Source organism: Aplysia californica, unplaced genomic scaffold, assembly GCF_000002075.1.
Source record: "Aplysia californica isolate F4 #8 unplaced genomic scaffold, AplCal3.0 scaffold00183, whole genome shotgun sequence".
In the NCBI taxonomy this organism is placed as follows: Eukaryota; Metazoa; Mollusca; class Gastropoda; order Aplysiida; family Aplysiidae; genus Aplysia; species Aplysia californica.
Genome location: NW_004797453.1, coordinates 714,681 through 737,451, shown reverse-complemented (window position 1 = coordinate 737,451; position 22,771 = coordinate 714,681). Strand labels below are relative to the sequence as shown.

Sequence of the window (22,771 nt, the reverse complement as noted above, 5' to 3'; positions counted from 1 at the left end):
AATAAATGCAGCCTGTGCCTTCCCAATGCAGGACTTTATTTCAGCGCCTGTTCCTCCCTCTCTGTCAATTATACTCCCAAGATAGCAGAGGGATTTGACGTCTTCTAGTACATTTCCTTGTATTGTGACCTGCTCCTTTCGCAGTGCATCTATCCTTAAGACATTCGACTTTCCGGGGTGGAACCTCAATCCAACAGACTCTGATAGGCTGTTTAAAATTGTTGTCTTTGCTTGCATCTGTTCCTGAGTGTGTGACAGAAGCGCCAAGTCATCTGCAAAGTCCAGATCGTCCAACTGTGTCCATGGGGTCCACTGTATACCGTTTCTGTGTCCTCTGGTGGTTTCCTTCATCAGCCAGTCGACTGCCAATATGAAGAGGAACGGTGATAATAAACATCCCTGTCTCACACCAGTCTTGATGTCAAAGTTGTCAGTAAGCTGGCCATCATGTACAACCCTGCAACTTGTCTCTTCGTACATGCTCTTGATGAGGTTCACCAACTTCTGTGGGATTCTGTGGTGTCTCAGTACTTTCCATAGTGTTGCTCGGTCTATACCGTCAAAAGCCTTCTCATAGTCAAGGAAGTTGACGATCAGCTGGGAGTTTCACTCCAGGGACTGTTCCACAATAATCCAGTTGTGTTGAGGTGTAATTTTTTTCTTATATCTAGTTCTAGGCCTTAGGCGCCCTCTATGTGGAGTCAACAGACACCTACTGGCGCTTATCAGCGTCGATCTTCAGCCGCTCAAGTTTCGGAGTTCTCTATGTTATCGCCCTTAACAAACTATCATCGGACAACTCTGAGCGGTAACGAAAGCAGATTTTGATTTTCCCGATGGAGTCTCAGTATTACACCTACACTTACGCCTGCCGCCATAGCCGCTTATTTGTGTGAAACATACTCTCGGACTGAGGAAAGCCGAACATAATACCACAAATGCGACCGGTAAAATATGAACTCAGTAGCCTTTTCAGATTTGCGAGGACTTTGTGCATTTTCTCGGGTCTCTGCGATTTTTTTCTTTTTCAGATTCCCGCAGTCCCCGAGTGTAGAATCCTCATTTGGTACTGGCCAATTTTCTAGACCAAGACAGATTTTTAAATGTTTTGCTTCGATATCGATTTTCTTTCTACATTTACAATTCTGTTTTCTAGATAAATGAATTAAATGAACAGATTTTCCAGCCTCAGCAAAAACCCGAATATAGACGGAAAGAAAGAATGAATGAAAGGAAGGAGGAAGATTATCTATCCTAAGTAGACAGATTTCAGCCGATATGCACTTGAACAACTATTGCCGACCGAACGGCACAGATAGACAATGGTCAAGTGTATGAAATGCGCAATCTGGCAGTTTCTAATACAACATTTATTGACTTGTTGCCGAGAGTTGCCGTAAATATCTGACAAGTTACAGAGGCTGCTGCTGTTGCTGCTTCCCTCCCTCCCTCCCTCCCTCTCTCTCTCTCGAGTTGATAAGATGAAGCGGCAAGTAGCCTACGGAAATTTCAGAATGTACGGATGTGGTTCTTTTCCCCCTTCTTTCGGCACCCATCGCAAATCCGGTAGTTTTGACACCTTATCGGTATGGCGGTAGAACAGGCCCAAAATCGGTATCTACTGGAAAAATCGGTAGATTTAGGCAGCCCTGTGTCATGCACCAGGTGAGGTGTTTACCTCTAGCGATCAGTTTGCTGACGGTATGGTGGGACAATTTTACATTAGTTAAATAAGGATCGTACAACCCAAACAATGAGCGAATGGTGCATGTGCATGCATAAACATTACGTCTATATAGCCACTTCTTTTTGTACAATGGCAAAACTTGGTGGTAAGCAGGGCTGGCAATATAATGGGGGGGGGGGGTGTTACAACTAAGTTTGACTGTACATTTATATTAATACTTAAATTACCTTGTTCAAGATCCCTCAGCTGAGGTCTTTTCGGAGCCCCTCCATACACACAAGCATTTCTGATTTGTGAAGCTCTACCAAACTCCTGCGCCACTTGCTGTACTTGTTGCGCTAGCTCTCGAGTTGGAACTAGAACAAGACACTGAAATTCAGCAAAACAAAATATTCAATCACTCTTATTGCAAAAGCACATGACAAAACAAAGCCTGAAAAAAAAAAATGGGTAAAAAATGTCTTTAGATTGATAATCAACATAACACCCACAGTGGGGTGCAAAACTACAAGACAGACGGAATTGTTGATCAAGAACATAATAAATAGGTTTTCAAAAACAGAATCACATACATTTGTATTATAGAGGTTCTGAATTCTCAAATATTGTATGGATAGCCCTCTTGCACTTGGGTTAATATCTCATGCTTTCTGTCCGGGAGCAAGTACCATACGGGTACAATGAACATCATCACTGCCCCAGCAAAACAGTAATCACATTTTTGTAACTTTTGAGATAAATGGGGAAACTGTTTGAAAAGAACATTTATCATCTTATAATGGTAAAACTTTCCATGCACATTTTTTTAGTCACTGCTAAACAATATTGTGGTAAAATAATGAATGAAACTTTTAAATAATGGGATGTACATGAGTTGTGCCATTTTGCATAATATATGTTTCATTATGAGTTGTGCCAAAATAAAACTGGCCTGGCTGAGATGTACAATTTTGCAAGCTACATTTTAGAAATACATTTTAGACACATCTTAAAAATTGTGCAATGCTTTCAAGGTTCTTGGCCACATTCAACTGCAACATAAACCATGTTAAACAATGATCGCAGCCATTGAACACGAACAAAAGAAAACAAAGTCAAGTATTCAAAAGTCTACTAAATATAGGATCCAAACTACGGCCAGATTAAATTTGTGAGAAAGTTAGCGGATTATGATCTACTACATAAACTAAAAGTAGGGGGCTCTCGTGGCCTAGAGGTTAAGGTGTTAGCCTCTCATTCAAAGGTCCCAGGTTCGAATCCGGGTATCGACCAAAAAATTTTCTTCTCTAAAATTGTCTCCTTTCACCTCCTTCCCTGCTCTCTAGCAATGTTCTGTTGTCTGCTTTCATTTCCACTTTCTGCCCCCACCCCCTCACCTCCTTTGCCCCCTCCTCTGGGCTCCTGACTCTTTCTACAGCCTTTCTACTGCTACTCCTTGGCCCCTCCTTACTGCTGTCTTTCTGCCACACCACTGATCTTCTGGTAGGAAAGATCTACACCTAGCCTTCTCGGACAAGGGCGAAAAATCTCGGAGGGCCCGTGTGCAAGTTGCGCACGTTAAAGATCCCTTGGTGGTCTAAAATCGATAAGAGTAGGCTTCGGCCGCCACCCGGGCAAAATTCAAAATTTCCTACCAACTGAAAATATTAGGTGTGTCCCGCGCGCTCATATGACCTATGCAGTTGCGAGCGCCGTAAAACACTTTACAAAAACAAACAAACAATAACCAAAAGTAATTTTCTTGATAGCTGTGTAGACCTCGTGGTGAGAAGAATAAGGCTGACATTCACTTTGAGTGTCATAAAAGGTGACTAAAGACTCCAAGGTGTGGCTGCCAAAATGTGTCACCTGGTTCTCCTCCAGGATGGAGGTTGTACTAAGGGGTCAGCACACATAATCTTGTAAAAACATCTGAGCCACAGAAACTCCAACAAAAGTAATTAAAAGTGTAAACATCTTTGGAGATGCCGATGAACCTGAAGGAGTAAATTATAGAATAATGAAATCAGGTGGCGAAAGCTGTTCGGGAGCCATCTAGCGGATTTGTTGACTGTTGACCAGGACAACAAGATTCGAGATATGGAATGTAAGGACCATGCATTTAACTGGTAAAACGTTTCAGGTAACTGCAGAAAGGAAAAGATACAAGGTTGGCATTTCCACACTTCGTGAAATGAGAAGGAACAAATCAGGACAACCTCTCTTTTGCCCTTTTTAATTCCCAAAGGAGCATAGGCCATCAACAACATTTCTCCAGCGAACCCAGTCCTGTGCATCCTTTTCTAGCTGTTTCCATGATGTCCTCCACTTTTCCATTTCTGCTTGTACCGCTTGCCTCCATGTCATCTTTGGTCTTCCTTTCTTATATTTTCCTTGTGGATTCCACGTCAAAGCCTGTCTGATGATGCTTGTCGGGGGTCTCCTCAAGGTGTGTCCAATCCATTCCACACCTGTACGTCTTCCTTTACTGGCCTTTGGCTTGTTCTTTCCCACAGTTGAGCATTTGTGACTTGATCGTACCACTTGATCCCCACTGTCCTTCTTAGATATCCATTTATGAAGCTTTGCAGTTTCCTTGCTGCTGATGCTGAATCAGGACAATGCATAACAATTATATTAGTAGTACTAGCAGTGCTTCCAACAGCTGAAGATGAAAAGTAAGGAGAATTATGCCGGGGGTCTGGGGCCGGCAAAGCCCCCGAAGAAATTGAAATTTAGTTCTTTTGAGTTGTAAGAACTGAGGGAAAGCAGGATGTAGTGACACTGAAAATCTGCTAATCTAATCTTGAACAGAAAGCTTAAACAATTTAATATCACTATCATCCATCCAATGAAACACAAACACTTTAGCTCAAAAACAAGGCTTACAAGGTATGGTGGATCCCGATTCCACTCAAGGCCTGCACCAAAGCGCGCTTTGCAGAGAGCTCTATTCAAAATTCTAAAACCTGTTATCAAGTTGCCTTCAGCACCCCGGAGAGTATCTTTTTTTTAAATTGATCATTCCCAATCATTTCAGAGCCATATTTCGCAACACTCCGACTTTGATTTAACTTTGACGAACCCAACAACAGCCGCTACTCACACTCACAAGATGCTGTAGCTTGTGATGAGAACGCATGCAGGTTCACTGACCAGTAACAATGATGAGCCTGACAAGCTGAAAATGGGAAGACACTTTTTGCATTTTTTGGTCTTTTTTCCACAAGTGACAAATATTGATTTATTTGCGTGGTGACACAGCATTTATAATGCACGACCAGCATGCCACAAATGTTGCGGTATCAGACTATCACAGGCATATTTTGGGTGGTAACGAAAGCCAAAGTAGATCTTGATTATCCCAATCAAATCTCAGTGTCACATACACTTCCGCCTGCCACCATAGCTCCCTGTTCGCATCAAACGTACTCTCAGATTGGGAAAACCCGAACGAACATCACAATCGCTACCGGCAAAAATGAATTTACTGACCTATCCTGGTTTTCAAATATTCGAGAACTTTATGTATTTACCCGCGTCTTTCCCGGAGCAGTTCACAGATTTCCTCATACTCCCAGGTCTGGCAGATTCCTATACCAATGCATTAACCTGTTGCAGACAGAATTGCTGTAAATATCCGTAACTTACACAAGTGGTGATTACGGACACTTTGCTCCGGAATTTCGGTAGCCCTGCGTTATTGCATTTTTTTACGGACGGAGTTGATAATGATGGGGGAGCAAGTATGGAATTGTCAGAAAGTACAGATTTCCGTAAAAATATGGAAGATTGGAAGCACTGTCGCCTGGGGAAGTTATTCAATATTCAGAACATATGGACAACAGCTCAGCACACACAAGAATGACATTCACGTGGTCCTGACCAGCTAAAAAAAAACCACTTTGTGGGAGGAACTTGGGCCAAGGCTTATCACGGTCTCATTCAAGTCAAGGAACAAAGGAATCAAGATGAACATCGTTCAGTGTTATGCACCCACAAATGATATTGCGGATGCAAGTAAAGAGTGAGAGATGCAACGACTAGCTTCAAAGTTTTCTGAATCACTACCCTACAAATGATGTCGACATTCTGATGGGAGATATGAAGGTGGGACAGACAACATAAGATTTGATGTGATGGGAAAGCAGTCCATGCACATAAGTTCTTTGATATAAATTTCACCATTATTATTTAGATGAAAGAACTTGTGTGCAATGAACAACCTGGTAATTGAAGGAATTTGAAGGAATGGGTTTTTTACCTCCCTCGATTTTCTCTCTATTTCTTTGTATCTGGGGCTTTCGCGGACGAGACGAATTACCAGAATGTCAAACACTTGTACCAATCCTCGCCGAATCCGAGTTACCCGTGTTTGACTGTATTTTGCTAGCGCAGAGATGACATACTTTCCGTATATTTTCTATCACTTACAATTGGTCCATCTCCACGCTCCAAATATGGTTGGTTGTTGATATGCACAATTGCAGGAAGAATGAACTGGAAGAGAAAAGAAAAACAATGACACTTGGGAAACATGGGATACTAGGGGGGGGGATTACTTAACAACTGGATAGTCAGGTATTTAAAGGGTACTATTTTCAAATCAAAATTCATTATCATTTTTTTACAGTATTTCGCAGCAACAAAAAAAAGGATTACCTTATTTAGGCCACATATGGCCTAAATAAGCTAAACCCCCCCTCCCTAACCTTATTTAGGCCACATTTAGGCCTTGAAAAGAAATTTACCTGACGAAATTTCCCCAATCAATTTTTCTTTCCCTCTATTATACTTCATGTTTTGACTGGAATTGGTGTGTCCAGTAACATTTAAGACCATAGCGCACTAGTCTAAACTTCACTTCCGTTTCCAAAGAAACCAAACAAGCTGCCTTGTACGGATCAAAACTAGACTTTCAAAGGTGTACTGGGTAGGCTACATTTTCAAGCTATTTGGTTGAATTCTAAAATTTGATACTCGTGTTACGTAAAATTCAAGTTTACAGGAGAATTGCCAATATAGTATAATAGTATAATTAATTTTACATCAAACATATGAAAACAATAGATAATTTTTAAGTTTTTAATTTCAGTTGACTTACTTACAAATGTACAATAAAGCACTGCTTACTGCTAGAGTTTTTCCTGAGCCTGTCTGTGCAATTCCAACCATATTCAGTCCAGACAAAGCTATAGGCCACCCCTGGCACTGAATGGGTGTTGGTGCAGTCCAGCTGTTTTTGCGAATCTGGTTCATGACATAGTCTTGCAGAAAAAAAGAGTAAGGGTATAGAAACAAATGGAAGTCAGGTACTTCTTAAGTGACAATCAATGTATATATATTCAGTCTTTAAACTGACAAATACGACTCCTGTGAAGTAAATACTGACTATTGCTTTAAAACTTACACTCCAGGACAAACTGTAATTGCCTTTGACACTTAACTTGTATACTCTTCGAGTAAAATTAGGGAGCACATAAATGAATTGAAATAAAAAGAGAACAAAGAGGCAAAAACAAGTATGTTTTTTACAGAGAGTTATTTAATATCTTTAAAAAAACATAGGTGATAACATCAAGCATTGCAACAAATCAACCCCAACAACAATATTACCATGGAAATGGGTACCCCCCGAAATCAAAACTCACAAAAAAATGCTTTCAACACAAGGCTCAATAACCAGTGTGTCCTCCATTATTAGCCAAGCACTCTCTGAACCTATTGTTCATAGACCTAACTAAGCTTATCAGGAACACTTGTTGAATAGCTATCCACTCTTGCTGAAGATTGTTCCAGTTCGTGCTAGTGGGTAAATTTCCTGAACACGGTGCACTCGTCCACCCTAATGTTCAGTTGGGTTGAGATAAGGGCTATTTGGGGGCCAAGGCAGTCTGTTAATTCCATTTTGAGCAATAAAATCATTGATAACACGAGCATGGTGTGGCCTGGTGTTATCGTCCTGGAAGTAGTCATCTTGAAAGCACTGTTCATAACGTTTCCACACTTGAATGAAGCCGTCGTGCAGCTCCAATTGGAATCTCGACTCGTCAGTGAAGAGGAAATGGCCCCAGCCTGCTCGTGTCCACCTCTGATGCTATGTAATCCACCTTCGGCGTACTTCTCGGTGATCTTGTGTGAGCCGATGTCTGTGGATGGGATGTCTAAAATGTAGATCTAGCTCAAATTTGTGGAGGGGATTTGTAATAGTTTGAGTGCTGACATTTGTGTGAGTAGCTTGTCTGAGACGCTGTCAGACGATGCTAGCTGTTCTTCAATCTTGTTCGGGTTGCAACAGCCTGGCGTTGGATGAATCAGCCCTCCCTCGCAGTGGTTGACCTGGGCCTCCCAGGCCGACAGCGTTCGTCAGTACTTGCGATTTGTTGGTACTGGTCTTGTATGTCAGCTGACTACAGAAGGCGAAACAGCAAGTCTCCAAGCCACCTCCCTCAAAGAAACATCATCTTCGAGACAAACCAGTGACTCTTCCTCTGTCTAGCAAATTCCACATTCTCCTAGGCATACGGTTTGGCAATTAAATATATTCAACTTAATGCAAGGCTTTTATAGTCATTGCATGGGTGTAGTGTTCATTCAACATAATGATTTACCTCGTGAAAGTTTTCTTAATACATTTAAGACAAGGAATAACTTCTTTCTTTTTTTTTTTGCCTTTCAAAAACAAGCAACTTTTCCATGAATCCGCACGTTTTAGCGCATGCTTTGTATTCACACTACAATTCAAGCACAATTTGTTTCAAAGTTGTTTACAGTACACATTGTTAACTTGGCTACTAAAAATGTAGCAGGTATCATTTTGTAAAGTATAACAAAAGTTTACATACGTCACATGAAAAATGCATAATATATAGTATATAGAGCCCCATCCATTGTCAAGGAGAAAAGTGGCCGTGTAGCACAGGCGGCCATCTTTGGCAGGACTGATCAAAATGAAGAAAGCATATCATTCTCTTCTGAGGTCAAAACTGTAGGCTTTGGATTGTCATAAGACTAATTCAAAAAGGTTGGTTTGGGTTTTCTTTTGAAAAAGGGGGGTGAGTGGTGTAAGAAAAGGTTTGTTGGGGGTGGGGGTTGTTTTTCTGTCCTGCTCAGTTCATCTGTCGGCCTGTATAGCTTCTCTTGTAGTGTCAGTGGGGTTGGTCATGATTCCTGTCTCAGGGCCCTGTGTGTCTTGCAGTGCTGAAAGATGTGTTCCACTGTTTGGTCCGCCCGTCCACACAGGCATTTTGGTGATTGTCTGTAATATGTTGTCTCACTCTTATTCGGCAGATAATCACTTGTTCTTGGCGGGACAGCTCAAGGTAGCTATATGGTGTCTGTGGTGCTTGAAAGTATTAATTTTTAAAATAGTTTTTATTTCTGTATGGTTGGCGCTGTTGCCTGGCTGCTCTTTCTGTGCGCCTAGTTTGGTCATCCTGTCTGCCTGTTCATTTCCAAAGACACAACAGTGCGATGGTTGCCGCTGTTGTTGTTTTGTTGGTCTGTTTTTTGGTGAGCTTCTTTTTGTTGCTGATTTTGTGCAAGGGTAAAATGTACGAAACATAAAACAATGAAGACCGCATGCCATGGTAAAGCAAACACACGAGCCTCCACCACTCGGAGAACGAGCAACGGTCCTGTTGCAAGTTCACATCAACGTCCATTGTTACTTTGTTACAGATTAGGTAAACAAAACAGAGACCAGTCACCTCACATACAATTTGTGCACGAGTTGTGGGCGGGCTTATAGTTTATGACGGATCACACACTTCTCTCACCAGCAGTTTAAAATGTATTTTTACTCATTGGTCAACTTGGGAAAACATCAATTGGAGGGACTGACAGGTGAATGGATTATGAAGGGTCGTCCACAGAGTGAGGAGCGATTCAAAATTTATGACAAAGTGTCCGGCTACGAGTGATTATACCTGGCCGTCTGAGGCAGGTACACTTGACCGTGGGTTGATTAAATAAGGTGGCCTCGGACACATTGGACAGGTGACCGTTTTATATACTTAAATTATACATATCTATAGAAAACATGAAAGGGGGGAAATGGAAAGCGGTGGTTTGTACAGAAAGCCATATTATGCAGGTAGCCGTCAGGGTAGGTTTGACTGTATATATAAATTAACGGTGTTCCCTAACTTTTTTCGAAGAGCATTTTTATACATGCAGCATCGTGGTGAAATCAGACGCTTGTCAGAGTAATGAAATTTTTTTTAAACGCGCTTTTTTTAACCCATTAGGAAATTTTTATATATCCAGTTTATTTATTTTCTTTGTTTTGTTTTTTTTTAAAGGGGGGGGGGGGGCTCAGCACCTTTTATAACCATTTAGAAATCTGTGTGGATTATTATTCTGAAGACAACAAAAAATATTTGCAGTTTCCAAGGACACCCAAGCTTTAGAAGTTACCAAATTTTGGCAGGCATTTTCTCTGTAATTTTATCTCTGACAACCCCCAATCTCCTTTATTCGCAAATATCTCGACTTCTCTATTCAAGACAGATGGGTTTGGGGTTTTTTTTATCAATCAATAAGATGATACCAATAACTCCATATGTCCCAAAATTGATGAGCGCCTGATTCCACTCAATTGTGACACAAGATATATTCTTTCTGATTTGTCTTTCAGTGACCTCCTTCTTCCTGGACAAAGTACAAAACAAATAACTGAAAAGAAAAAAAAAGATTAATAAAGATGACACAAAGGAAAATAAGTTTTTGAGTTTGAGTATTTAATCATAACATATCCTTACCAACTGATGTCTTTGAAAATTCAGAGTGACATAAAATTTAAACCAAAAAAAAAACCCAACCCTTTACAGTGTGTATAACAAGCTAATCATCATACGCTGTTTTCCTTATCCTCTTGCCCAGTTACTGGAGTGCAGTCATAACTTTCCATACTTACAACAGCTAAAGAGCAAAAGCAAAATCCCCAGTACTTAACAACTTACCTGGAAAAAGTCCCTCTTCAAAGGTATACATTGGTTTTGGTAGATTCTTGCCACTTACGGTGATCTGATGTTGAGTGTAAAATAGCTGGATCTCAGGCTGTTGAATTTGAGGTGATATTGCATTTTTTCAATATATTTTATATTATTGAATTATATTGAACATACATGTACATACAGTGAAACTGCCAAGTGTTGAAAAAAACTTGATGAAGCAACATAATCAATAACATTATAGGGAATGATAAATCAATAAGGACTGATAACTTGTCAAAAATTGGAACAAAAGAGCAATTGGTAATGCCACAACTAGAACTGGCTATTCACTTTACTGGACGCAGATTCGAATGACTTAATTTTTCAAAAAGATGGAACACCACCCCATTGGCATCTCTGGGTTTGAGCTTATCTGAATGAAAAAGTGCCTCAGTGGTGGATCAGAAGGAGTGGTGCTAAAGACCTCGCTCTCTGCGGTTGGCCTACCAGAACCCTGGACCTGTGTATGAATTTTTGTGGGAGTATGTTAAAGACAAAGTTTATATTCCACCACTTCTAGCAAACAGCGATAGCATGACAGATTAAATAACAGCTACAGGCGCATTCGGGAGGAATTCTCATATCGCCTTGATGCTGTCCGGGCTGCAGATGGTGGCCACATTGAGCACTTGTAAAACATGAAATTTAAAAAATTGAATACATACAACACAAGTGGTCCCTCAAAACACGAACTAGCGTAAGCCACATTTTGTTAGTTTTGCAGGACAGACGTTTAAAGATTTGGGCAATTTTCACTATCCTATTCTGGCGTCAAATAGCCGATTCTGCAGTTAATATTTTGACATAACGTGTGTGGGCCAACTACTTTTCAATTGGCTAGAAGCATCTTTCTGAGAATAGTTGGTTTTGAAGGAAAAATGACCTTTTTGTCTGACACGCTAGTATGTGCTACGTCACTGACAGCCTCGATGTGTGGCTTACGTTACTAGATTGTTGGATACGTTAGTACGTGCATTTGTATTCTAAAGCATATATTCGTTCATTAAGTGGCTTACGCCTAAATGGTAACTTCCAAATAACAATAAAAATACAAAGAAAGATCAATTCGGTTTAAATTCACAGGCTGTATTATCCGTGACAAATGATACTGTTAACAGCAACTCGGAATATGAAGACGTCAACTGAATATAATTTTTTTAAATAGTAACTCGCAGTTCCATCATATTGTTCTACGAAAACAAGTCTTCTGTATCAGATCCTCTTCGTGTGTCCAGGATTCTAAAGTCCTTCGATAAGCCTTTGAATACTGCAAGTTGTACTATCGGCCCGTAGAGTGGCCCGGATGCTTCAATGCTCCCATCCTACCATCCTGAAAGGTTGGTTCCAAGTTGCTGGAGTTACACCTGACAGACCCTGAGACCCATACCAAGCAGACCACAGGACAATACCGCCCAAAAAGACAGACAGATACTGCTCTGGTATCTTAGAAATCACTTTCTAACAAAGACCAGCTCTTCACATCAGTTTGATACAGACACTGGAACTGGAAGAATTTTCAGCGATGGAAGGATACAACTACGGCCTTAAAACACATTCGGACATCGAGCAAAGCAGCCTTATAATTACCAGCGTTTGCAATCTTTCCAATAATTACGCTTGGACTGACTGGGCCTAATGGGGATTGTACAACATTGTACAACGACTGGTACAAGCTTTGATTCAAAAGTGGAATAGTCTGCCACAACAATTAATAAAATAAGAAACAAAAAACTGACTCGGTCAATGCGCAGAACATGCCAAGCTTGCATCATTGCAAGGGGCTACAATGCACGCTACTGACGAGAAATTTTGAAATTTTAAAATCAAGGGGTACCAGTTTGTGTTTAACACTGTACCATAATATGAGACAAGATTGAGAAACAAAAAGTAATACACTTCTTGACATACTTTGATATGCTTGTATACTTGTATCAATTTTGGTTTTTATATCTTGAATAATAACCACAAAACAGGCTTTTCTACAAGTGGAAAGTTTGCATTTCCGCTGTGTATACATATAATATGAAGAGCAGTTTGGCTTAACCATTATTGACACTACAGGCAAATGCTGAAGAAAAGGTTATTTCCTAGGGAGAGGTAACAGATACACTCACTGCAATACTGACCTGCGTTCGCCTTGATACATTTTGGTGCTCCTTGTAAAAATTTTTCTCAAATTTGGACAAACGCGCCAGATCCCATCGTGGTTTGCGTAAATTCTGGCCTGGCTGAGAACCTTTCAGGGACATCCTGCCTCGATCCATCATGCCCCCTCTGTCATAACTGGCTCTACTATTACTTCGATCTCTGTCATAGCGACCTCTCGAAAATGGACCACCGTCTGATCTGCTTGGTCTGTTGGAAAATAGATTTGAAAATACTGAAGATTGTTGCAAGTTATAGTTTTTATAGGCCTACATTGCACATGTAATAAAAATATAATTAATTATTATAATATCTCATCCATCAATGTCCGATGATGACAAATACATGATCCGGAGAGGAGAATATTTCTCCGCCGGAAAAAAAATTTTTAGGAATTAATTAAAGGTTACGATGACTTGTGGCTTCTGCTGCGGCCAAAGGCTGATGAGACCAACTCTGGCAGAGAAAGGTTTGCCATTGAACACCTGTATTTAATAATTGCTCCACTTCCACTTGGGGATGTACAAAGCTTGCTGGCTTCTCTCTTGGTTTCAGCATTTCTTATTCTTGTGAAACCTCATATATGATTTGCTATCCACTGTGACTGCTTCTCTCTAGCTGGGTCTGTCAAGAGCAAGGCTCTCCCATGTCGAAGTTTAGTTAAGTTTAGCAAGTCAACGAGTTTTACAGCGTTCACAACTCACAACTGAATGTGGTCATATGAGCGAGCGAAACACATGTTGGTTGCATTCATAACAGTTTACAGCGCGGCTTGATTTTGGTTAATGATCAGAGTAAAATGTTAAAAATTCAGGGTAAAAATCTCAGGTAGTTTTAAAATGACACTTTAGATAGCTCCAACATTAAAATTATAACGGTATACAGTGCAATCTATTGTAAAGGCCAACTGCCTTAATAAAATCAAGAAACCTGGTGGGATCAACAACGGAGAACAGATCATTGAATTTTGTACATTTTTAAAACAGGCCTAGATCTACTTCCTTTGGTTTAATTTAGTAAGAATAAGAGGGGGTTTTTTGTTTTTTTTGTTGTTGTTTTGCTGGTTCTTTAGTTAATTAAACTAGCATCTGCGTTTGTTGCCTTTTTTTTCCTCCAAAAGTTGCCAAAAGTTGCCACAAAAATGGCAAAAGTTGCCCAAAAAGTTGTTATTAATTTTCAAGCTTTCTGCTCTCCGTGACGACATAATATAGCAATAGGTTGATAGAGGTAACTTAACCTAAAACACTAGAATTTTTTGTGCTCTGTTTTAAGCATCCAGAATATCATTTGTAGCCACACAAAGTGTAAAACGTGAAATATAAAGGTTTCACAACAGAATTAAATCAAAATTAGAACAGCAAATTAATAAACAATCAAAGAAATTAGCAAATAAGGGCGTGTGTCAACCCATCCTTAGATTGGCCGTTTTAACCCTAAACCTCAGTTATTCAAGAAAAAGTACAGGATATAACATGTAGATTATGGAATCACACACAAGGGGCCTGCCAGTGTCAGTACATGTATTCGGTTTTGGTGGAGACACGCTCGAACATAACACATTTTTTTTTAAAAGGTAGGAAGAACATTACGATACACACACAAAAAAAAGAAAAACAACACATCAGAACAAAAGCGAGAAGAAAATAATTAACACATCAACAAATTAAAACACAACAAAGAGGGAAACATGAAAGAGAAACAGCAAAATAGTATGTTATGTAGCCTACTTGTATGATATTCTTCACATGAAAATTACAAATCAACGTGTTTTTAACAAGTGAGAAAGAGACGAAGTGAAGTGAAAGTGAAAATAAACTCTTTTTAAAAGTAAAGAGGTTGGATTTTTTTTTGTGTGTGTGCAAATGTTATTCCCCGTCTTTGTTGTTGTTTTTAAATTATTTTTTCTTCCCGGCGGTGTTTTTTTGTTGGAAAAGTGCAAAAATCGCGGCCGCGATTCGCCGACCAAAAAATGCCAAAAAATCGCGGCCGCGATTCGATAAAAAAGATGCTAGATTAAAAATATTTTACGGCGCTCGCAACTGCATAAGGTCATATCAGCGTGCAGGATACACTAAATATTTCAGTTGGTAGGAAATTTTGAATTTTGCCCCGGTCGTTGATTGATTGATTGAGTAGGTGTTTTACGCACTATCGACTCATTTAGGTCATGTAAGTTCCAACAGCAGCAAATCTAGAATCATGTCATGTTTTAGTAAGTTTTTTCGGCGCTCGCAACCGCACACTGTCATCATGTTAAAAGGACGGACAGACATTTATGAAAATTTTGGTAAATTATGGTATAAAGGCTCTTGTTTACATTGAATTTACAAATATTAATTTCAGAGTATTATTATTATACACTGACAACGACAACGATACATTTATATTATATCTATCATACAATCGTATTTCTTTTCAAATAAAATTTCAGATTTTTTTCGGACTATCGGTTTGAAGTATTTAATACGTATGGTTGAAGTCGACACATTCCGTCAGGATATGCAGAACTGTAAAATACACATTGCACGCAACGCAAAAAGGAGCTTCCTTTCAGGCTTCGAGTACAATGTATGTATGTGCATGACATGCCTGTGTCCTATTCTTAATCATGTGTAAATAACATTCTCTCTTCATTGGAGAGACACGGGTTTCCTGGGTGTAAGTTTCGGTTGAATGTAAAGGGGTTTGTTGTGTATTTGTTGGTTCCAAATTTTGGACCACGAAGATGTGATGTGTTCTTTTACTTTCGATATTATACATGTCAGAGAAAGGGATTTTGCTACTTTTGTTTTCAGGTAGTTTCAGAGATTCTTTGGCAAATTGGTCAACGGCTTCATTGGCACCAATGCCTAGATGGCTTGGAAGACGAGCTATGGTTACAGTTTTTCCAGATTGATGTAAAAAATGCAGTTTAATTTAAAATAAGTTTTAAAATTCTGTTGTCGGAGATGTCAGAGCGCTCTAAAGATTTCAGGCAAGAGAGAGAGTCTGAAAAGATTAGGAAAGTAGACTTGGTTGATTTCAAGAGATGTAGCCTCAGCAGTGTAGATTGAGGCTTCTGGGTGGAGTTTCCTTAAGCTTAGGGTGTGTGGTGATGCAAGGGCAGCAGCTCCAACTGAGGAGTCATTTCTGGATCCGTCTGTAAAAAGTTTCTCCGGTGTCGGACCAAATCAGGGCATTGTCTCCGCATTTGGTTTTGTTGGTGATGTCTGACACGATCTCGTCAAAGCGTCAGGTTTAGCCATCGCCGGACGCAATGTAACCTTGGGGGGCAATTTTATACCTGTACCTACTTCATGGGGTTATGAAGGTGGTCAGGTGTACATCATCCTCATGTAGCTTGATGATGTGATACCCATGTGAGGTACTGACCTTGCCTGTAGGAATGGTGAGGCTGTGTCTTTGCTATCACAGTCAAGAGCAAAGGAGGAGTTTGCCACCAGGAAAGGGAAGGTACTCTGATCATAATGAAGTATATATATATGAAGCTCATTTGTTTCTCTACTCTGGGACGTTTATTACATTCAAGCAGGAACAATGATCAGAGTACCTGAGAGACAATGACATAACAATACGTCAGCCAATACAGGCACATTTATAACATGCTCACTCCATTTGTGCGATGACAAATTAATTGATTATAGTAGTAGCAATGGCAAGGGGAACCTACTTTTAAACATTGCCAGCAATGGAAAGTTATGTTGGTGAAAAATCCAACAATACAATATATCTTTGTGAAAAGAAAAAATATGGGTTGTTGGCAATTTCTTCAATCAGGTTCCCAAATGCCATTTTCAACCCTGTAAAACTAAATTTCAAGTTCTTTGGGGGCTGCGCCTCCTGAGCCCCCACCGCTGTCCCTGGACCCCCGGCAGAAAATGTATTACATCTCAGCTTCATGGAACTCTCTCTCTTTCTCTCTCTCTCTTTCTTTCTCTCTCTCACTTACACACACGCACACACACACATTGTGCATGTTATACACAAGTTTTCAAAATATAATTACCCAAAATCACGAACAATACAGTATACCCTGCTCGATGGTAACTACTACATGTACTGGGGCAATGATCGTTTTTCCCCTTTCTCCTCTTTGTACAGCTTGATTTTGGGCCAAATATAAAATAAATAATACTACCAGTACCATCAATAGGCTATTATATTATATGGGTCAGTCCACCAGTAGGGGCCACTTTACTGTAGTCTCTGCCTAAACGAACGGTACTCGGGAGGGCTCCTTAGCGTGTGTTTATACGGAGTGTGCGTTAACATGAACCTTTGCAAAGGGAGGAAGGGACACAGTCATCTCATTGCCTTGATATTCTAGTGACCTCCCTTTGGGGTGGGGGTCACTTTGGGCCGATAATGTGACGACGACACGGGACTGTTTTGTAAAAGATTCCCCGATTGCGGTTAAGACTGCAAAGGCGTTGAATGGGTGTGTGTGGGGGGGGGGGGGCGGGGGGGGCAGAAAAACAGACTCGATGTAATGAATGCACCATAAAATGTCAGGAACCAATAGCCTAAAAAGAAATTGTTGGTGATAGTCATAGAGACGACGGCCCAGACACGTGGCTTTCCAAGCGACCACCCCCTGACCGTTAATTCATGAACGAGCATTCACACGTGTTGCGCATTATTGGCTTAGGTCTAACTACATGTAAACATTAGTCAATGGATGCAGTCACCCAAACACCAATCAGAAACCTTCTCTCAAAGAGATGCATTTCCAGTGACCAATCAAATAAACGTTTCAGTCCCCCCACCCCCCAACATATCACCAACCAGTCCTAGACCTATGTGTCTGGAAAGTTGGGTGTGAACTGAAAATGCTGTCAATCACACTCTTTGTTCGGCGTAGGGGGCAGTCTCGCAAAATATCTGGTTTTCTAGGCTTGTCTTTTAAAGCAAGCTGTGCAGATCGTACAGTAGTCGTAGTGTAATTTCCCTTGGTCAAGCTTTACCTTTACCCGTCAGCGTGTTTCGCAGATTGCAGCGTGCGTTTAGGGGGAGTGACCGTGCGTTTGTACGACTAAATTATGTAGTAAAAAAAAACGTCAGAGGACGAAAGCGTGCGTTTGAGCGGAGCGTGCTTTTATATGGCGTGCGTTTAGGCAGAGACTACTGTACTAGTTACGTTTATATGCCTGTTCTAATTTCAAAGTTGTAATTTTAATGCATTCTAGTGCAACCACATTGGAGCAATTGGTCTTTAGAAATACAGTCGAACCTGTGTAAGACGGAATCGCAAGGGAGCGGGAATAAAATTCCGTCTTAGACAGGGGAATTTAGGGGGGTTCAAAGGCCCAGCCAGTGGGATCAAGGATCGCTTGTCCGATCAGCAAGCAGTGGTCAAAACTTCACACCTCTCAGCTGCTATCCTGTCTGATAGTGACATGCGTCAGTCTTACTTATCCAATTACCATTAGTGCTTGCCTTTCTTAGGACCACTGTTTGACCTATCAAAAACAAAAACATTTGAACATCTCCTTTGCTTCCCCCCTTAGTCCCACCCACCAATGCCACCCCTCACTGCCATCATTGTAACAACGATCAGGGCAGCAGGCATTGGTCAATCTAATTTCACACCTCTGGCTTCTGGCTACCCAGGAAAGTTTCCGCAGTGGCTGGCTACTTGAGCACTCCCACGGGCAGTCGTGAGATTTCACACCAACACTACACTGACCATCTGCAGCGCTCAGTGCTCACATGATGGGTAACTTCTACCCCCATTGCACCCCTATTCCCCTTCCTCGCCCAGCGGCATGGCCATGGCGGTAAGTTTAGAGCCGGCGGAATCAAACTTGCGAGTTTTGTTTCAAATCAGGGCTGAGCGGGCAAAGCATTTTCCGTCTTAGACAGGTGAAACCCTCGGAAAAGAGCAGATTTTTCTTTCCGTTTCCGCATTGGACAGGTTTCCATTTTATACAGGTAATTAAAGAGGAATATATCAAGGGGGGAACGGGGAGATTTGGTAAAGACAGGTTTCCGTTAAGGCAGTTTCGACTATATAATGAAGCTGCGATGCATAAGGATGGTTGCACCTTTCTAGCTAAAAAAACTAAAATAATTTTTCTGTAAAAAAAGGTCTAAAAATCAGTACGATTTTGTTACATGAATGCATATAGGCTATATATGCACTTTTTAAACACTCCTGAACACCTACAAAAAAAGACAGGAAGGCTTAAAAACTAAAAACTTGGGGGGTTCTAGTGTTAAACTACTTTGCCTATCCAAAAAAAAAGTGCTGGAATGTGATTTTGTTGCGATGAACCTAGACTAAAAATCACGTTAAAAACTTTACAAGCATCGTCCGTTTTGCGATGGTCCTTTAACGCCAGTAGCACATTTTGAATTGAGTTTGTCAATTATAGCTTTCTCCCACATTCATATGTTTGACTTTCAATGTTTTGGCACACATTAACCATTTTTTAATATTTCAGCCTGATTTTCAGTGTTTTCGTATAATTGAAACACCTTCCATACGTAATGTTCCTGCACTTTCGTTTCTGCGCTAACTTCGTCATCGACTGAGTTTCCGAAAGCTATTTTTAGAACCTGCTTTTCCTATCAGCTTTAGTTTGCCTGCTTTGGCGTCACTTGCCAAATTGAGGGGCTCTGTACAGGTTGTTTCAGTGTGTCGTCCGCTGTTCTTAGCCGTAGCCTTGTTATGTGTTCCTAACGCAATGTAATGTTGCTAACACGAGGTTAAAATGCTTTTTTTCTCTTTTTATTGTGATTTTGTCAAGTTATGAAACTTTTAAGATGCATAGAATGTTTAAAAAATATGCTGCAATTTACATGGCTTTTAGTGCAAGTGCAAAGAAAACAAGAACTTAGGCTTAGGACCGAAGAATGTGAATTTGGACAACAACATCGATCTTGTCCGATGTAATCTTTCCAACAAAGGTAATCTAATTCAAAAACCGATTTACTTAAAATGCTGCACCATTTAAATTCACAAAATGTAATAGAAGAAAATCCCCTCATTACTGGTCCCCACTTTTGTTCAACCAAAGTGTTCTCGGAGATATGAGAAGTAATTGATCTTTGATAGGAAAGTTACACCGGAAAGTAACTCTGTTACCTTCCTAACACTTTGGGATTTTTGTGGTTAATTTTGACATTTCATTATAATGCTTTTCTTTTTTATTATTCCATTTTATTCATGTTTACTATGATTTAATTAGTCAAGAGTTATCTTAATGTGCCCTGCAGGAAGCTGGAAAAAAATATTCTGAACACATGATGTTTCTTTTGTTTTCTGTAATGTTCCCAACAGCTCCTTTTCACTCAACTTTCAATACCCTGCTCCAAGTGTTATCTGCGATACCATTATATTTTTATGTTGATATAAATATAGTATTTTAAGCACAATTTTTGCTCAAGAAATTCCTTTCAGATATTTCAGGCTAAGCATATTTTCTGTTTAAATTGTTTGTCCAGTAACTAACTATCCTAACAAAAATCAGTTCTTCAGCTTTTAAAATAATACATTTTACTGACATTCCATATAGATCTAGATCTATATGCCCGAAAAACCGATGCGAATTTCGGGTGCGAAGTTCGCGTGCGAACTATTTTTTTCGCACCAACCTTTTTGCCATTGTGTAAATCCATATAGAAATCTAGATCTACCGGAATTTCGCATGACCGAGTCCGAAATTCGCATGCGAAGATTTTGTTTCGCACGAGGGAGCAAAACTTTTTTCTTCAGCACCGGAATTCTTCGTGAAGTGGGCGGGGCTTATTTCCCGCCAAATCTACTTCAAAAGAACGAAGCAGAATGGAAGCACTAAGTGGGGAAAACGTCGAAATGTTGATTTCCTTTGTTCGAGAGAGAAGTGTTAAAACCAAGACTGAAAAGAGGTGTTTATTGTCAAGGTGGCTGCCATTTCCATGGCAACCACTTTTTTTTAAGTTTGTGGGAAACTTTTGGGAGTCTATGTAATCTAGATATATCTATGCTATCATTTATCGTTTAAATATATAATAACAGATTCTAGATTCTAGATTAGATTAGATCTACCGGTCCGAGATTCTCCATTGAGAGAAATGAATTCCTACGACGGTTGAGACAAGCAAAGTCAGTCCGCTGGTCCGGTATTCTTCACTTTTACCCAGTCCCAATCTTCCCACAAACGGCAGAGTCCAGACAGTAGGCTGGCCGATATCTATTCTAGATCTAGATCTAGATATCTAGATCTAGATTCTAGATCTAGATCTAGACTTGGGGACGCTCTCTGGTTTGGAGAGTCTCCTGCTGCAAGTTTCGAGTTCGTGTTTTGGAAAGGAACACTTGACTTACCCTCTTCCACGATCACGGTCACGGTCCCTGTATGACATGGTAAGTATCCTACTTTAGCGCTGAGTATTTCACAATGCAAGAGAAAAGAAACGAGCGGGTTCTAGATCTAGATATCTAGATCTAGACCTAGATCTTGATAGAATCGGAGATGACTACTTTTTTTGTCTCCGATAAAATATTGTTGAAAACGCAAGAGGAATCTTTGAGTGAGACCAAACAGCACTGCAGGTGGCAGGGGCAGGTAATTTACTATACTAAGCCGTAACCAAAGATGTTATAAATAAATTAGGCCTATAGGGGCCTAATAGTACCAGAGGTCGCAGCTGTGACGTCACCCACGTAAACAACTCGCTTTGTCGCCATTGTTTAGAAGATTAGAAACAGTGCTGTCGTCACGCTGCGCGTCCCTTGCAACGCCTCGGTCTTCCTAAAGAGTTTGAAGCTCAATTCAGTTTTCTTTTTAGTTTTCTTTTTGTTTGCTGTTATTGTTTAATCATATTTATTTTTATTGTGATTTCGTCAAGTTATGAAACTTTTAAGATGCATAGAATGTTTTAAAAATACGCTGCATTATAGGTTTTTGTCTCCGTTTTCGCCCAAAGAAGGGTTGCAATGCCTTGGAAAGTAGAGAATCTTTGGTAATACTATACCTACTACTAGATCTAGATCTAAACTAGATCTAGGTCTAGATATTATAGGATCTAGACATAGGGCGATAACATAGAGAACGCCAAAACTTAATTGCGGCTGAAGATCGACGCTGAGGGTGTGGACAGAGAGGCCACCGAATATGTTTCGCGACGTATGGGCATATTCGCGCTGCGCCGATCTTTCCGAGGGTAGAACATAAAGGCCACATATTTTTATTATTTTCAGCGCACGTTAACTGTTCCTCTGAACTAGATCTAGATCTAGATTTGACAGGTTGGGCTTTACGTTAGGTGTCATGTTGTGAACGACCGACGTGTTGTTAATTCCAACATTTTGTCTTCTTTGGATGAAGATGAAGAGTTTTTAACCCTGGATAGCTTTCTTCCGAAATTAAAGAAGAAACGCATTGGCAGTGGCATGCAAGCTACTTACTTACTAACTAGACCTAATCATGGATTCGTCAGATCGAGATTCTACTGATCTTTTATTTTGTGAGCGAGATTATTTCAAAACACAGGAATGATTAATGAATGAAAAGTGGACAATGAGTAGGAGTTGTGTGTGTGTGTGTGTGTGTGTGTGTGTGTGTGTGTGTGTGTGTGTGTGTGTGTGTGGAGAGAGAGAGAGAGAGAAGAGAGAGAGAGAGAGAGAGAGAGAGAGAGAGAGAGAGACTGAGAGAGAGAGAGAGAATCAGGGCCGCCATTGTCTATTGGTTCCATCACTGCGTGTACGACATTATGTATAGCGTTCTGGGACTTGGGTAAATTGGGTACATTTCTCTTTTAACGATCTGCGTATTACCTTCTTGCACTTGCTCGCCCTTTCGGCTGCCTTTTCATCGTGTAAACAGCTCTTACGCTTCTCCTTTTTCATTGACCAACATTAAGAAAAATCTTCGAAGACAGCAAGCCAGCTTTGCAAAATATTGAGGTCAAAGAGGGATAAAAGTGGCTATTACGAAAACGTCACTTTGGTAATCCTCGAATGCAAACACACACACACACA

At 40.3% G+C, this 22,771-nt stretch overlaps 1 protein-coding gene across 1 annotated transcript in view; it reads right to left on the bottom strand.

Moving 5' to 3' along the window:
• The window catches only part of LOC101864619 (ATP-dependent RNA helicase dbp2), a 69,005-nt gene extending 47,638 nt beyond the window's left edge, over nt 1-21,367 (bottom strand). The window contains exons 1-6 of the mRNA XM_005098455.3: nt 21,116-21,367; nt 12,789-13,017; nt 10,630-10,726; nt 6,800-6,933; nt 6,101-6,166; nt 1,915-2,056 (exon numbers count right to left, since the gene is read on the bottom strand). Of these exons, the coding sequence (XP_005098512.1) occupies nt 1,915-2,056; nt 6,101-6,166; nt 6,800-6,933; nt 10,630-10,726; nt 12,789-13,017; nt 21,116-21,153 (706 nt within the window). The 5' untranslated portion in view covers nt 21,154-21,367. The remainder of the gene's footprint in view (nt 1-1,914; nt 2,057-6,100; nt 6,167-6,799; nt 6,934-10,629; nt 10,727-12,788; nt 13,018-21,115) is intronic.
• Nucleotides 21,368-22,771: the final 1,404 nt, after the last annotated feature.